General features: G+C 33.9%; 1 protein-coding gene across 1 annotated transcript; it reads right to left on the bottom strand.

Annotated features, from left to right (window-relative positions):
- Window positions 1-11,008: 11,008 nt before the first annotated feature.
- On the bottom strand, window positions 11,009-15,828 carry LOC114285511 (cinnamoyl-CoA reductase-like SNL6). The gene is made up of 5 exons (XM_028228550.2): window positions 15,462-15,828; window positions 12,691-12,863; window positions 12,163-12,348; window positions 11,744-11,897; window positions 11,009-11,505 (listed from the first exon to the last, which is right to left on the bottom strand). The coding sequence occupies exons 1-5, from the start codon at window positions 15,700-15,702 to the stop codon at window positions 11,195-11,197; spliced, it is 1,065 nt and encodes a 354-aa protein (XP_028084351.2). The 5' UTR covers window positions 15,703-15,828; the 3' UTR covers window positions 11,009-11,194.
- Between the last annotated feature and the right edge of the window lie 771 nt (window positions 15,829-16,599).

The following is a 16,599-nucleotide window of genomic DNA, read 5'->3' on the forward strand; positions in this document are numbered from 1 at the left end:
CTTCTTCTTTTTTTTCCTTACTTTTTGTTCAAATAAATATGGAAGTTTTGCCTTTCCAACTCTCTCCCTCCTTGTGAGGTGTTCTCTACCCGCTGCCGTGGTCTTCACCAAATCCGTCTTCTCTCTTCTTCTCCACCTCACTCTGGCACTGCCACTACCACACCACCTCCTAATCGGTCACTACCCACCAGATTTGCCATATTCCCAACCCCATTAGATCTGGTTCCACTCATTCTCCTCTTCCTCCGACTGCTGGATCTGCCGCCACTTTTGCCTCGGCGTTTTGGGTTGGTTTTTATTTTTTATTTTTGTTTTCCTGTCTTTGTCTTGGTGTGACTGTTGCTTATGCCCCCCTATGTGGATGTAGCCTATGTATTTATCATAGACTAATTCTATTGTTTAACTTTTATGTCTGTAGTACGAATTTTGTGTCTTGATACATACATTGCTTCTCCTTCGTGCTTATTTTGAAGATTTTTCCTTTGTTTTTGAAATAAGAATTTCTTTATTTTTTTGTAAGCTTTGTGTTGGATTGATCTCCTTGTAAGTGTCGTTTGACCTTCTTACTTTAATGAAAATTTAATTTGATCAAAAAAAAAAATCTTACTTTTTAAAAATTCTATTAAATTTGAGTAGATAAAATATAATTGTTGAAAATTTAGTGAAGGAATTGGTTGATTTCTGGTTTGGTAAAAAAAGTTGATTCTCTTGCACTTTGTTTGGATGGAGGGGTTTGGTGAGAAAAGAAAAAGAAAGAAATGGTGAGAATGGAAAGCCCTTCACTTGTTTGGATGATTAAGTAGAGTGAGAAAGCGTGAGAAATAGTGAAAGATGGTGATAAAGTGACTTTCACCAAACTTGAGTTTTGTTTCTCACCAAAATTGGTGAGATTTGGTAACAAAAGAATTAGGCTTAATAATTTTTTTTAAAATACCAAAATTACCCTCATAAAAAAACATAACTTGTTAATATGGAAGGTTATTTTAGATTCTATCTGAACAAGATATGCGAGAAATCACATTATCTTTTCTTTTATTTATCCAAATATAATGATGGCGAATCATGATCATTTCTTTTTTTCTTTGTTTTTTTTTTCTCACCTAGATGAGAAATCACAATCATTTCTTTTTTCATCTCCCCTCACAATCCAAATGGAATGTTGATTTAATGCAAGTTTGATGAAATGATTGGAACATGCGTATAGCTATTTTTACGTCAAAAATTGATTAGATGCTCTAAATGATTTGAAAAACTTGAATGGAAGACAATGTGGATAATTGTATTAGATTATGGTTTTATAATATTTATTTATTTTAAATTTCACAATTTTATTGGATTTTAAGTTTTTTTTATAAAAATAAAAAAAAATTCCGTTGAACCCATATTATCAAACATTGCAAATCCAATTTTAAACATTAATTCCATCAAATTCCACCTTTCTAAATATTATTGGGGTTACATGTCACGATCCGCTCCCCGTACCTAAGAGTTAAGTATCGTAATGGCCAATAATTGAAATTACCTCCGGCCAATTCTTGAACAAATTAATAAATGCGAGCGGAAATAATATTTAAGTGATGGTACCAAAATAATTATTCGAGTTTCTATTTTTTTTACAAAATTTAGTGACCAAAAAGGTCGATATTTACATATAAAAATATCATAAAAGTGTTGTATGTGTCTATTCTGCAGTTCCGCGTCTAAGACTTTCCAAAAGTTATTTCTGAATTGCGTTGTTTCCTGAAAATTGGTAAACAGCTATAAGCTCATGGCAGAGTGAGAAAATATTATACTAAGAGCATAAGGGCATAAAATTTACCATGGATAATTATTGGCTAAACAAAACTTGATATTAAAATACAGAGTATATAATACGGAGATCATTTGACATATAATACAGAAATCATATAAACAAAATAATCATAACCACGGTACATAACGGAACAGAACAAATGTATGGACTCAAGAGGCGGTTCGTACGAACTCAAGAGGTGGTTCGTACGAACTCTAGAAGTGGCTTCCACTATAGTGTAGCACTTAGTTCCGTACAGTACTTTGCTCCACACCAGAAATCAGAATGTCAGTGGATCCATGATGGACAGAGGGTCACAAAGTGACTAATCAGAGGGCCAATGGTTATTTAAGTCCCTCAAGACATGGGACCTCTGTGGTGGTACTTATAAAATAATTACTCAAAACATATTTTAATAAACAGTTATATCCAAGGGTTTTCCTTAGTATATAAAATAAGATTTATAAAATAAATAACATAATTAAAAATGCTAATATAATATATAAAATATAATTTACGTAAAATAAATTATGGTAAGCCAAAACATACATAAAATATATTATGGTGACTCAAGATATAATATAACTCACCTTAACTTTAATACCTCACTCTTTCTTTCCACTATCAAAGGCCTTCTTTACTCCCGGTATTTTCTTCCCCCTTCTCTGTTTGTTTCTCCATGTTCAATCCATAGCATCACCCCTCTTTATATACCAGGGTACACTATTTGCTCAGCAAGTTTTGAGTGACACGTAGTCACGCCACGGCGCCTTGCCATTATTATATCCTAAACTCAAGCTTGTCCTCAAATGAATAAATTTAAGTAATTTTTTTTTTTTTTTTTATTTTTTACAATGACTCTGCTGTAAATAAATTATACTTTATTTTATTTTACTCTTACAAAATATTTAATTAAACATTTAAAGTTTTTTCATTTATAATTAAATAATACTAATATAAAATTTAAAGGATAACTTAAATTTTTGAGTTGTTACATTGCAATTACCATTAATATGATAAAGGAATCAATCAAAAATTACAATTTCATAGGAAATTTCGTACATGTCTCTTATATATTTTACGCACCTGCTATCCTGTTATTTTCTTTAATAAAATCATTGCAATTTGTCATTTAAATATTTATTTTGCTTTTAAAAAATCTCTTTTATATATTCTCTCTCCATTCAAACTACTCTCACATTTCTCTATTTTAATAGTGCAACTTCAACGGGTTGAACCTAAGCCCAATCCTACTGTGTTTAGTTGAAAGATTTAAGAAAGAATTCGAAAAAGGAAATGAAAAATGTGTATGAAACTATATGATATATGAGTATATTTTATTCACTTTTTACTTACTTTTTCTATTTCTCTTTTTAAATCCCTTCTCAAATCTCTTAATCAAATACAATGTCAGAAAAACTTTCGAGTTTGGACTAGTGTTTGAAATTTTAGAGTTTGATTTACGTAAAAATTTACAAACACAAATTAAATTCGAGTTGGGCCTAGATAGGGAGAGTTTAGTAACTTGGGTCAGCTCATTGCTCCATCATCCTTGGCACTATGACTTGGGGGATTTTATTTATACTCAAAAAATCATTAAGTATTCTCTATTTTTAAGCACACCTTATTTAATTATTTAAAATTTTATTTAACTCTCATTACAACTTATTATTTTTCTCAAATTACCCTCAAGGTAAACCCAAATAATAAATAATAAAACTAAAAAAACTAAATTATTTCAAAAACTTTTCAATACAGAAAATAATTCTCAAATATAGAAAAAAAAAAACCAAACTTATAAATACATAAACATTATAAATACAGAAAAAAAAATCAAACTTTTACATTATAAATTATCCACAAGAATGATCGTAGAAAAGTAAAAACCAAACTTATAAGCACATAAGTATCAGGCACTAACAAGAAAGAGTAGTTCTCAAATAATATACTATTTAAATAATAAAATAAGAACAATTTCAATAATATGTTATTGTTAATCTAATTATTGAACCCTTTAATTTTTGTCAAAAAAAACAATATAAAAAATAATTTATAGTGCTCTACAAAAATTGTGAAACCTCTTTATATGAATACTTACCTTCTTTTTGATGGGTTGTTTCAAAAAACTATTTTGATTATCACTCTCATTCATTATTTGATTTTGTTCAAACTTTCTTCTAGGGTTAAGGTTTTAAAATAATAAAAAAACAATGATTTTGAGTTTTGGTAGGGTGGATTGGAGTTTTGGAAGAAGAAGAAGAAGAAGAAGAAGAAAAAGAAGAAGAAATAAATTTGATCTCTTGGGGAAGAAGATACAGAGATTTGAATAGAAATAACTGATTAGAGTGTATCATGAAAAAAACATATATTTTATTTTAGGGTTTAATATGTGTTATCCTTATTAGTAAATTCATATTAGGATATAATATGAATTAAAATTTATGAATTTAAATTGAGTGATGCTATTAGCACCTCATAAATTATTTTGGACCCCCAATTTTCAGCTTTTTTTTTTATTACAATAATAACCTTAAATAAAATTACTACAAAGGACATCATTTATTTTGAGACACCCCATCTCACAATTAAACCTACACACCCACTACATCATGAATTAGGATTTATGAGAGCACCCACCTCCATCACCACCCATCCATCTTTTCCAAATCCTACCTTCAAAACCTATCCACTCTCAAAACCTTGAAAATCCTTTAATGGCAATATTCCGGCGATAATAGTGGCAACCATTTGATTACCTATACTTTTTCGACTATGACAATGAGTGAAAATTTTTCTAGTAACCATAACTCCATAAGACGAGAGGAGTACAACAATTAAAACTTAGAGGAGGTTCATAACTTTGATGTTGTTCTTAACTCTGAGGAGATTGGCCTTGTAAGGATAAGTTTCTTGAAAAAAATGACAAAAAATAATAAAATATGTTCATCATTTTTTTCGGACTGAACTCCCGAACATATGACCGAAATTCAGGAATATAGGCCTGAACATTGTTTATTTGTTTTGGAACCGGTAACCGAACATTGATTTTGAACTTTTTGTGATCTGGGATGAGTCTCGAATGAAGAAAACTCGAAGAGCTGAACCGTTTTAAGAACTGGGAATTGGAGATTTTTATTTTCGAGAAATGATTGTATGATAGGTTAAAGTAAGGTTAGTGACAATCATAGACAAATTTTGTATTTGAACATCCCCTGAAAAATTATTGTGGCTCAAATCAAGAGCTTGGATTTGAGAACAATGAAAAATATCAGATGATAAGTTGGTTAAATTGGCAAAGACAATATATATATATTTTTTTTCTTCTTCTTCTTCTTCGTGGGTTTTGAAAAAGATGTGACTCCTCGTCTTCTTAGTAGGTTTTGTTAGCGTTTTTTTGGAAGTGAGGTTTTTTTAGGGGTGTGGGGTGTGCATTCAATGGATGGAATGTTTAAGGATAATTTTGGTATTATTTGGGGGGAGAAAAGAAATTTTAAGGGTTTCAAAATTTATAAGTAGGGGTCCAAAAAAATGGAGGATTCAAAATAATTTATAGACTGCTAATAACACCACTCTTTAAATTGGATGAATTGAGATATATTTTGGGTTAAAATAGCATTCCCCTATTACTTGGGAAACAACACACAAGCCCAAGGCAAATTCACTAACAAATAAAAAGTTGCTTTAAAATTGTTGGGATATACCTCCTTATTGGAGTGTGGGACCCAGTTGATTTATTAAAAGAGGTTTAATTTGGCTTGGTTTAGTATAATATATTTTTATATATTATATTTGAAGAGACTCAATTCAATTTGGATACAATTAAGATTTAATTATAAAAATCCAAGATTCACAACATATATAATATAACTAATATATATATTGTTGGTTCTTTACCTTTTTCCGAAGGACGTGAGGAGCAGCTATTTTGTTTATTCAATCTCTGTACATGTGCTACAAATTGATTCAAGTTTTGTTCTTTCAAAAGCACTATTATTCGGTGGCTGGCGTGTGGAATTTTCTTCACGTTGTTTCGGCTGTTTTGGTGGAATTGATTTGGGTTGTTATTTTGGATCTTCTACAACTTTGGTTTTGAAGATTTTGGTTCATCTATTTGGTGAGGTCTTTCCTCTTATTTATTTGTGATTATTTGGAATTCACTTAAGGGTGATTTTGTGAGACCATTAGTGTCTCTTTTGTAATCGTTTGGAATTATTTGGTTGATAGTAGAATTGGATTTCGATCCCGTGGACGTACCTCACATTGAGGGAACCACGTAAAAATTCTTGTGTTGCCTTTGATTTAATTTTTCTGCATTAGTTTTTATTCCCATTGATTGATTTACTTGTGGGGAATCATCGTTTTGCCCTAACAACTGGTATCAGAGCTTACGATTTATTTGGGTTTAGTTATTTGTGTAAATCAATGGAGGGGAATGTGGGTCGTATGTCTAGCTTCAATGGAAGTAATTGGGTAACTTGGAAAACTAAAATGGAGGACCTATTATTTTGTAAAGATTTGTATGGACCCATTGAGGGTGCTAGTGGCAAACCCGAGGGTATGAAAGATGATGAATGGAATAGGCTTAATCGAAAAGCCGTTGGTGTTATCCGTCAATGGATTGATGACAGTGTGTTTCATCATGTTGCTACTGAAACTTCAGCACATGATTTATGGAAAAAATTAGAGGGCCTTTATGATAGGAAATCAGCCACAAATAAAGCCTTTCTGTTTCGTAAGTTGGTTAATTTAAAATATAAAGAGGGCAGCCCTATTCCGGAACATCTGAATGAAATAAAGAGTATTGTTAACCAACTTGCTTCTATGAAAATTGTTTTTGATGATGAGTTGCAGGCTTTGATGCTACTTAGTTCTTTGCCCGAAAGTTGGGAGACTTTGGTTGTGACCGTCAGTAATTCAGCGCCCGATGGAGTTGTCACAATGGGCCAAGTCACTAGTAGCCTGTTGAATGAAGAAACTAGAAGAAAATCAGCAGGTTCCTCTCATTCGGAAGCATTCGTTGTGAGAGGTCGAAGCAAAACAAGGGGGAGGAGTAAGACTCCTCATGGTCGTGATCAAAGCCGTGACAAATCGAAATATGGTTTTTTTTCAAAGAAAGACATTGAGTGCTATTATTGCCATGAGAAAGGGCACATGAAGCGGGAATGCCGAAAGCTCAAGAATAAGGAGAAAAGGCGTGACAAAAGTGTGGACAAGAAGCAAGAAGACACAACGGCAGTTACTACCAATGCTGATCTCATGGTCGTTTGTGAAGATGATTGTATCAATTTTGTGGGCCAAGAGAGCAATTGGGTGATTGATTCCGGTGCTTCTTTTCATGTGACTTCTCGAGTTGATTTCTTCACTACCTACACCGAAGGAGATTATGGTTTTGTTCGAATGGGTAATGAAGGTTTGTCCAAGATTATAGGTATGGGTGATGTTTGCTTGGAAACAAATTTGGGCTGCAAGTTATTGCTTAAAGACGTGAGGCATGTTCCCGACATTCGCCTCAATTTGATCTCTACTGGGAAGCTAGATGATAAAGGCTTCAACAACAAATTTGGTGATGGAATATGGAAGCTCACAAAGGGTTCCTTGGTGGTGGCTAAGTGTAAGAAGACTCATACACTTTATTCGATGCAAGGAAAAATTTGTAAAGGTGTTGTCAATGCACTTGAAGAAGATACTTCTACTGAATTATGGCACAAGCGGCTTGGCCATATGAGTGAAAAGGGGCTGCAAGTATTGTTCAAGAAAGAGCTTCTACCCGGTTTGAAAGGTACACATCTTAAAACTTGTGTTCATTGTTTGGCGGGTAAACAACATAGAGTTTCTTTTCATAAAAATGTTGCTTCTAGAAAAGAAAATGTTTTGGAGTTGATTCATTCGGATGTTTGTGGTCCTTTAAAAGTTAGAACACATAGTGGTGCACTTTATTTTGTTACTTTCATTGATGATTATTCAAGGAAAGTTTGGGCTTTTCTACTAAAAACTAAAGATCAAGTTCTAGAAGTATTTAAGCATTTTCAGGCCATGGTTGAAAGAGAAACAGGGCAGAAATTGAAGTGCATCCGATCAGACAATGGTGGTGAATACATTGGGCCATTTGATGAGTATTGTCGTAGCCAAGGTATTCGGCATCAAAAGACAGTTAAGAAGACTCCTCAACAAAATGGAGTTGCCGAGAGGATGAACCGCACCATTGTGGAAAGAACAAGGTGTTTGCTTTCACAAGCTAAATTGCCAAGATCCTTTTGGGGTGAGGCATTGAAAACAGCGGTTGACGTGATCAATTTGTCACCCTCCTATCCTTTGAATGGTGATGTTCCAGAAAGAGTTTGGACCGATAAAGATGTATCTTATGAGCACTTGAGAGTGTTTGGTTGCCGAGCCTTTGTTCACATTCCAAAAGACGAGAGGTCCAAGCTTGATAGCAAGTCAAGACAATGTATTTTTCTTGGCTATGGACGTGATGAGTTTGGGTATAGATTGTGGGATCCGGTCGACAAGAAAGTCATTCGAAGTCGTGATGTTGTGTTTCTTGAAGACCAAACAATTGAAGACTTTGGCAAAGGTGATCAACCGGAGCCAAAAACTAGTGATCTCATTGACATGGATCTATCTCCTTCATCTTCAGTTGATGATGAAAATGGGGGAGATGTGCAGCCACCTATTGAAGAGTTAGAGGATGATGCTAATCCTAATGAACTTGAGCCAGAAATTGAGGAAGGGCATCCAACTCAAGAATCGCCACCACAACTTGAGTTAAGAAAATCTACAAGGGACCGACAACCTTCAAGAAAGTATCCTCCCAATGAATTTGTGTTGATTTCTGATCAAGGGGAGCCTGAGAGCTACCAAGAAGCAATTGAGCATGCAAAGAAAGGCGATTGGAAAAAGGCCATGGAAGAGGATATGAATTCCTTAGTTGAAAATCACACTTATGATTTAGTGAAGTTGCCTAAGGGGAGGAAAATTCTGAAAAATAAGTGGGTTTTCAAATTGAAGAATGATGGCAAGAATCTGAGGTACAAGGCACGTCTTGTTGTGAAAGGCTTTGGGCAAAAGAAAGGTATTGATTTTGATGAAATTTTCTCACCGGTTATAAAGATGTCTTCTATTCGGGTTGTACTTGGCATGGCTGCAAGTATGAACCTTGAAGTTGAGCAACTTGATGTGAAGACCGCATTTCTTCATGGTGACCTTGAAGAAGAAATTTACATGGAGCAACCGGAAGGCTTTGTGGAAAAAGGGAAAGAGAAATTTGTTTGCAAATTGAAGAAAAGTTTGTATGGCCTCAAGCAAGCCCCGCGGCAATGGTACAAAAAATTTGACTCTTTCATGATGAATAATGGTTTTTCTAAAACCACTTCGGACCATTGTGTGTTTGTGAAAAATTTTCCAGATGGTAAATTTATTATTCTTTTGCTTTATGTTGATGACATGTTAATTGTGGGTCAAGATTCTACCATGATAAATAGGTTGAAATTGGAGTTGAGTAAGTCTTTTGCTATGAAAGATTTGGGACCGGCAAAGCAAATTCTTGGTATGAAAATTGTTCGTGATCGCAAAGAGGGGCTGATTTGGTTGTCTCAAGAAAGCTACATTGAGAAAGTTCTTGAGAGGTTCAATATGGATAAAGCGAAGCCGGTTGGTTGTCCACTTGCGGGTCACTTCAAGCTTAGTTCGAATCAATGTCCTATAAGTGAGAAAAACAAAGAAGAGATGTTGAAAGTTCCTTATGCTTCAGCAGTTGGTTCTTTGATGTACGCCATGGTTTGTACAAGGCCGGATATTGCTCACGCAGTTGGTGTGGTGAGTCGGTTTCTCTCTAATCCGGGTAAAGAACATTGGGTAGCGGTAAAATGGATTCTAAGGTATCTTCGAGGGACTTCGAAGGTGTGTTTGTGTTTTGGGGATGGTAAGCCGATGCTTGATGGGTTCACAGATTCTGACATGGCTGGTGATGTTGATTCTCGGAAATCTACTTCGGGGTATTTGATGACTTTTGCAGGGGGAGCTGTGGCATGGCAGTCTAAATTACAAAAATGTATTGCTCTCTCAACTACCGAAGCTGAATTTATTGCCATTACGGAAGCTTGCAAAGAAGAGTTATGGTTAAAGAATTTTTTGCAAGAATTGGGTTTGAAGCAAGAAAAGTATGTGCTTTATTGTGATAGTCAAAGTGCTATTCACTTGAGTAAAAATTCTACTTTTCATTCGAGATCGAAACACATTGATGTGAGATACCACTGGATTCGTGATGTGTTAGATTCGAAGTTGTTACAACTCGAAAAGGTTCACACAGATGATAATATTTCAGATATGTTGACAAAGACTTTATCGAAGGACAAACATTTAAAGTGTCGAACTTTAGCGGGTATGGTTGATGTCTCCACCTAAGTCGGTAGGGGGAGAATTGTTGGGATATACCTCCTTATTGGAGTGTGGGACCCAGTTGATTTATTAAAAGAGGTTTAATTTGGCTTGGTTTAGTATAATATATTTTTATATATTATATTTGAAGAGACCCAATTCAATTTGGATACAATTAAGATTTAATTATAAAAATCCAAGATTCACAACATATATAATATAACTAATATATATATTGTTGGTTCTTTACCTTTTTCCGAAGGACGTGAGGAGCAGCTATTTTGTTTATTCAATCTCTGTACATGTGCTACAAATTGATTCAAGTTTTGTTCTTTCAAAAGCACTATTATTCGGTGGCTGGCGTGTGGAATTTTCTTCACGTCGTTTCGGCTGTTTTGGTGGAATTGATTTGGGTTGTTATTTTGGATCTTCTACAACTTTGGTTTTGAAGATTTTGGTTCATCTATTTGGTGAGGTCTTTCCTCTTATTTATTTGTGATTATTTGGAATTCACCTAAGGGTGATTTTGTGAGACCATTAGTATCTCTTTTGTAATCGTTTGGAATTATTTGGTTGATAGTAGAATTGGATTTCGATCCCGTAGACGTACCTCACATTGAGGGAACCACGTAAAAATTCTTGTGTTGCCTTTGATTTAATTTTTCTGCATTAGTTTTTATTCCCATTGATTGATTTACTTGTGCGGAATCATCGTTTTTCCCTAACAAAAATGTTCTCAAACAATGTTTTTAGGCCTCAACCAAATCCAATCTAGTTCACAAAAAATAAAAAAATCCCAATCCAATCCAAGCAATACATTTGAATTAAAACAAGTGAAAAGATTCAAATGCTCTCTGCAGCTCTTACTGCAAAATCATGAAACTTAGTACCACAACTGCCTACAACAACTGCTACAACATTTAGGACCCTATTGACAATGTTGTTCTCTCTCTCTCTCTCTCTCTCTCTCTCTCTCAAGTTAGTATGAGATAGGCATCCCTTCCATCATGCTGTGCAATAGGGGTGTCATTGTTTACAAGATAACCGCTGAGAAGCACAAAACACTAATTTAGCAACCCTTGAATTATTAATCCTGCTTGGCGTTTCATCATCATCTTCCACTGACATCACATTTCCTCCTCCAGACAATAAACCTTTCATCTTCAACCAATTTTCAAGTTGAATAGCCTCATCCAATCTCTGTACTACTCTGTCAAAGCATAGATACCGCCCCCCGGCTCCATAATCCATGGCTTCATACGCATGAATGTGTACCTCTGCTGCCTTTCCTACATCTTGAGTCGCTAGGATGCTTCTTTGTAGCATCACTTGGCCACCTACGCAAAAAGTCCTTAGCGTGGTAAATCGCAATTCAACAAGCATTTGTCAATGTCTGCGCCTCTAGAGTTGCAAACATTGCAATGAAATCAACAAGATTGTACATGTGACAAGTTGTTGAAGAAAAGTTGGCATTTTGGAGTTTCTAAATATTTTGTTTTGGATTAAAATATGTGCATAGTATAGATCATGTTACCAAAAAAAAAAAAAAAAAAACAAACTACAAAGTATAATTACCTTTAAGATATGGTAGTGAGGTTTCAATGTGTGCATTTGGGAAAGATGGTGCCATGAGAAGGGCAGGGCAAATGGTAATAAGCTTCACCTTCAATTCCCTCGATTTCCTCCAAGCCGCCTTCTCTGCTGTAGTCTTACCCAAAGCAAGCCAAAGCTGTTTTTCCCAAAAAATAAAAAATAAAATAAAAACAAAACAAAACAAAAAACAGAATGGTCAACAAGAGGTCAAGATGATATCACACGTCTTCCAACTAATTCGATCAGGATTTAGAGAGTGCTCAAAAGAGAGGGAAAACAAAAAAATAAATTGAAAAAAGACTTTCTTTAATAATTCTAATGCGTATAGAATATGAAAAGTTTGATTCTTTAACAGATGAAAATCGAGGATGAAGTATAAGTAATAAAATGAATTGGAGTACCTTGTTTTCTCTACAGAATGCCTCGTTGCTCCAACAACTTTCATCGACAATCCTGTCTGCATTGTTGATGTTCCAGATGGAAGCAAGGAGAGAAGAGGTGAAGATACATCTCTTCACATATGCTGCCCTGGCACAAGCTTCAATTACATTCTTTGCTGCCTCGGTCTCAAGAAATGCCGTTCGCTCCTGAAATTAATCTCTCATTTTGTCACTTCAAATTTTAGTTTATTTTTCAGATACTAGTAATTTGTATTTGGATTAAAGCTCAAGCATATATATCACGAATTGAACCCGAGACATTGAAACACACACACACACACACACACAAAAAAGAAAAAAAAGAAAAGAAAAATGAAACCTCTTGTGTTTCATGATCCGTTTTGTTTTTTTTAAGTTGAAAAATTCTCAGTTCAAATGCTGTGGAACGCAAATTCCAAATGCCCATCAAAAGTAAAGATCAATGAGCTAGGTAACTAGTAGTTTGGTCTTTTGAGGTTTTGTGGAGTGAAAAGAGTATAGCCAACTAACCGTATATCCGGCAACACCATGTGGATCGGTGAAGGAGGAGGTGTGAAAAATAGCATGGCAGCCTCTAAAAGCTTCACACAGACTGTCCAAATCTCCCATCTTTGCTACTACAACACTCTCTAGTAGATTCATCTCTTCTTGTTTTATTAGCTCCTTCATGTCCTCAAAATCCTCTGCTCAAAGGGGAAAAAACATATATATATACATATATAAATTGATATAGTTATGAGGTCATTTGGATAAATGTGAATTTTAAATTAAAGGAATTGAGATTAAATTTTATACAAATATTGGGGAGCAACTATTTTATAGGTAGATTGAAAAATTTAAAAAGAAGATAAGTTGAAATAGAAATGATATAGTTTAGTGGAGAAATTCTATAAAATATGCCGCAAAAAAGTGTCTATCATGTGTCGCAATTATGATATTCGTGGTCTTTAGTTATAACACATTATAGTGTTAGATATAATTTAGTTATAACTTCTTATGCTTGTTATTTTGGTTATGACTATATATCAAGTAATAGTTAGTTATGACTCATTCTAATATTAGTTATGACCTATTATAATTTTTTTTAATAATTGAAAATGTGTTGCTTGATTATAATTTATATAGCGGTCATTTTAGTTATAAATGAAAAGAAATACATGGAGGATAAACTCCACATGTTAAATGCAACTAACAATACAATAAAATTGAAATTAATTATGTTTGCATGCCAATAATGAGAGACATAACCATTATATTGAAATTTTCATAAATAATAATATAACTTAATATAACTTCTATATTTTCAATCAAAATAATTATTATTGTTCTCATAATTTTAAAAATACCATTGACATTTCACTTCAAATAATATTTTCATATTTATTATTGTTTGAAATTTCAATAAATTTCATATTTTCATTGAAATTAATTATGTTTGCATGCCAATAATGAAAGACATAACCATTATATTAAAATTTTCATAAATAATAATATATATAACTTAATATAACTTCTATATTTTCAATCAAAATAATTATTATTGTTCTCATAATTTTAAAAATACCATTGACATTTCACTTCAAATAATATTTTTATAAATTTTTTTATTTAAAATATTTTCTTTATATATATTTTTTTAAAATAAGCAGTATTTGGTTTGAAGCTGCGCTGTGTGTTAGTTTAAAAAAAAAAAAAAAGAGTTGAAATGCCACGGGGGGCACGTGACCCCCTAGGCCCTTAGAGGCTCCGCCTGCTTTGAAGCATTGTTAGTGACTACAAGCAGTTTCCTCAAGAACTCAATAAATATCTTGCTTGTTAGTGTTGGAAAATAATGGGTTTTTTGGCAATTTTAATTAGAAATTAAAGTGAGACTCAGTCACCGATTGAGGAGGGTCTGAGTGATTTTATATTCTCTTAAGTGAGAAAATTACAATACAAAAATAATGAGCTGAAACTATTGAGTTGTGAATGAGAATTGTCTCATAAAGTGGGTATCTATAAAGTTGGGTTTAGATTTGAACTCAATCTTAGTTCGGACTGGGCCTAGACTTGAATTTGTGCATGTGCTAGGGTTGGTCTTAGACTTGGACCTAGTCTTGAGCTTTGGGCTTAGTTTGTGTATGTGTTTGAGATTGGATTTGGATCGGGTTGTGACCCAACACCCGTATCATTTTGCAACCCATCTAGTTTAATTATCAAAATTTATACATTATACACACATTATGAGTTATATAATGGTTTTAGAGTTTTGAACATTTGCAACTCTGGTCCTAATGGCTAGAGTTGATGGCATTTGATGACCTCATTGAAGTTAGCCTTCATCGCTAAGGTTCTCCTCTATTAGTATAAATAGAGGTCTTTCTCCTCTAACTTAGTAGGTAGTTTTTAGAGAGGTTTTGTTATGGAAAATGAGATGATGTTTTGAACTAAAAAGTTGAAGATGATTTTTTAAACCAAAGAAAAATTTTCCTATTTTTTTTTTTTTGTTGGCCTCTTCTTTGGTTCTTGTTAGAGAGAGTGCAACCATTATCAAGTTCGTTGAAACTATTAAGAAGGTGTTTCTACATTTGCTGGTTTCGACCGTCGTATCCTGGAAGGCAGACGTCGGCATACCTCCAGCACCCATCGAGAGGCGGTAAATCTATTTTAAGAAAACTACAGTATCACACAGGGTTCGGTTTCTTTTCTTATTATTTGTTCTTTAATTTTTCAGAATTTAGTTTACCCCGACAAGTTCTAATATTTAGTTATCCATGTTAATAATTTGTTCTTTTAATAATTTAATTTAATTTATTTTTGTATTTATTTGTGTCGTTTATTTTGTATTTCATTCTTTAATAAAAAAACTATTTTATCATTTCTATTTAATTTGTTTTATATATTTTTCTTGTATTATTATGAAAAAATACCAACAGTAAAGGATGCATGAAACTCCTGACACTTTGATGTTTGAAGACAGTCAGCTGATTTTGTGGTTTAAATACATGACACCCAAGTCCTACATATGCCTATGCAAAAAACTGGTAATTACACCAGCTCACCTTTTGAAGTAGTTTGAGGCTTTGTGAGCAATTAAAGAGTGTAGGGAAGTTCAATGCACATACAAGACCACTGACACTGTGGGGTTTGAGTAGAATCAGTTCTCATGGTTTAAATCCACCATGTCCCAACTCATGTACTATGCCAAAAAAAATAAAGGACCCCTTCATTATGAGGCTAAGCCATTAAGGGTAGGGGTGCCTCTATCCTACACACACACACAGAGGGAGAGAGAGGGGTACCTTGGTTTTGAATGGTGACTCTTATGAAGTAACCACGAGACAAGAGCTTCTTGACAAGATGAGAACCCAAGCAAGTGTTCCCACTGGTGACACAGAGAAGTTCCCTCTCCTTAATAGCACTGAAACTGCAGCTAAAACCGTTACTCCTGTTGTCAACGCACCTTTCTTCATCATTACTCAAAGCTGTTGCTGCTGGTGGCTTTGACACCACCACTTCATCTCTGTAACCATCCATCACCATCACAATCTCTCTCTCTTTCTCTCTCTGTGCTTCAGATTAATGAACTTTGAATTGAACACAAAGTGGGCTGGGGCTGCATATGAAGAAGTTATGTACAAATGGTGTGGTAGATGGAGAACATTAGATGGGAAATGCACGAGGCTGCTGCATGCTTTTATGTTCTCCCATCTATGAGTCAAAAACTACACGTTTTGTCCCCACTACTCCACTCAGACAACTCTTCTAGAAGGCTTATAAGATTTTTATACGAGTAAGCTTAGAAATCCACAAAAATCTCTTATAAATTTATTTACAATGATGTGCAAACAGAAGTAAATCCTAGGCAGTTAAATATATGACGAATCAAAAGTTGTATATCTTGTTAATCAATATGAGCCTTTGTTTGGTATATAAGCTAAAATGAGGTTTTTTATGGTTAAAGCAGTCAAAAAAAGACAAAATAAGTTTTTTAACCTAATAAAATAAAATGTCACATCCAAACTATAATTATTTCATTTTTTCTCTTATAAATATCAATAAAATCAAAAAGCTTATTCTAAACCAGACTTTTTAGTCACAGACTAAAAAAATTAAAAAATCAAAAAATCAACTCACATCCCAAACCAATCCTAAATCAAATTGTGAGATGTTTTTGAGGATCTTAAAACATTTTTTATATATATAGATTAGACGGGGTCCTATACTTTCTCTCATTGGTTACATTTTTTTTTTTTTTTTTCCTGCTCCTCCAATCACCACCCGCCATGTGACAAAGGGGGTGAGGGGTGACCCCCAAAAGGGGTCCCAAGCATTATTCAAGAAATTATATATCTTTCATGCAGTCAAACAATCAGAAGGACGCAATCTTAAGATTGACTTTGAAGTTTTTTCTTAGGGGTGGTTAATTAAAGTGTTATT

Source organism: Camellia sinensis, chromosome 1 (assembly GCF_055761805.1).
Source record: "Camellia sinensis isolate YWXY chromosome 1, ASM5576180v1, whole genome shotgun sequence".
Taxonomy (NCBI): Eukaryota; Viridiplantae; Streptophyta; class Magnoliopsida; order Ericales; family Theaceae; genus Camellia; species Camellia sinensis.

What these genes read in the sequence shown, in the direction of transcription:
- LOC114285511 (XM_028228550.2), bottom strand. Translation starts at nt 15,702, where the DNA reads ATGGTGATGGATGGTTACAGAGATGAAGTGGTGGTGTCAAAGCCACCA. An exon ending in ATGGTGTTGCCGGATATACG is followed by an intron (nt 12,349 to 12,690) that starts GTTAGTTGGCTA and finishes GATTAATTTCAG; the next exon opens with GAGCGAACGGCATTTCTTGA. An exon ending in CTCACTACCATATCTTAAAG is followed by an intron (nt 11,506 to 11,743) that starts GTAATTATACTT and finishes CTTTTTGCGTAG; the next exon opens with GTGGCCAAGTGATGCTACAA.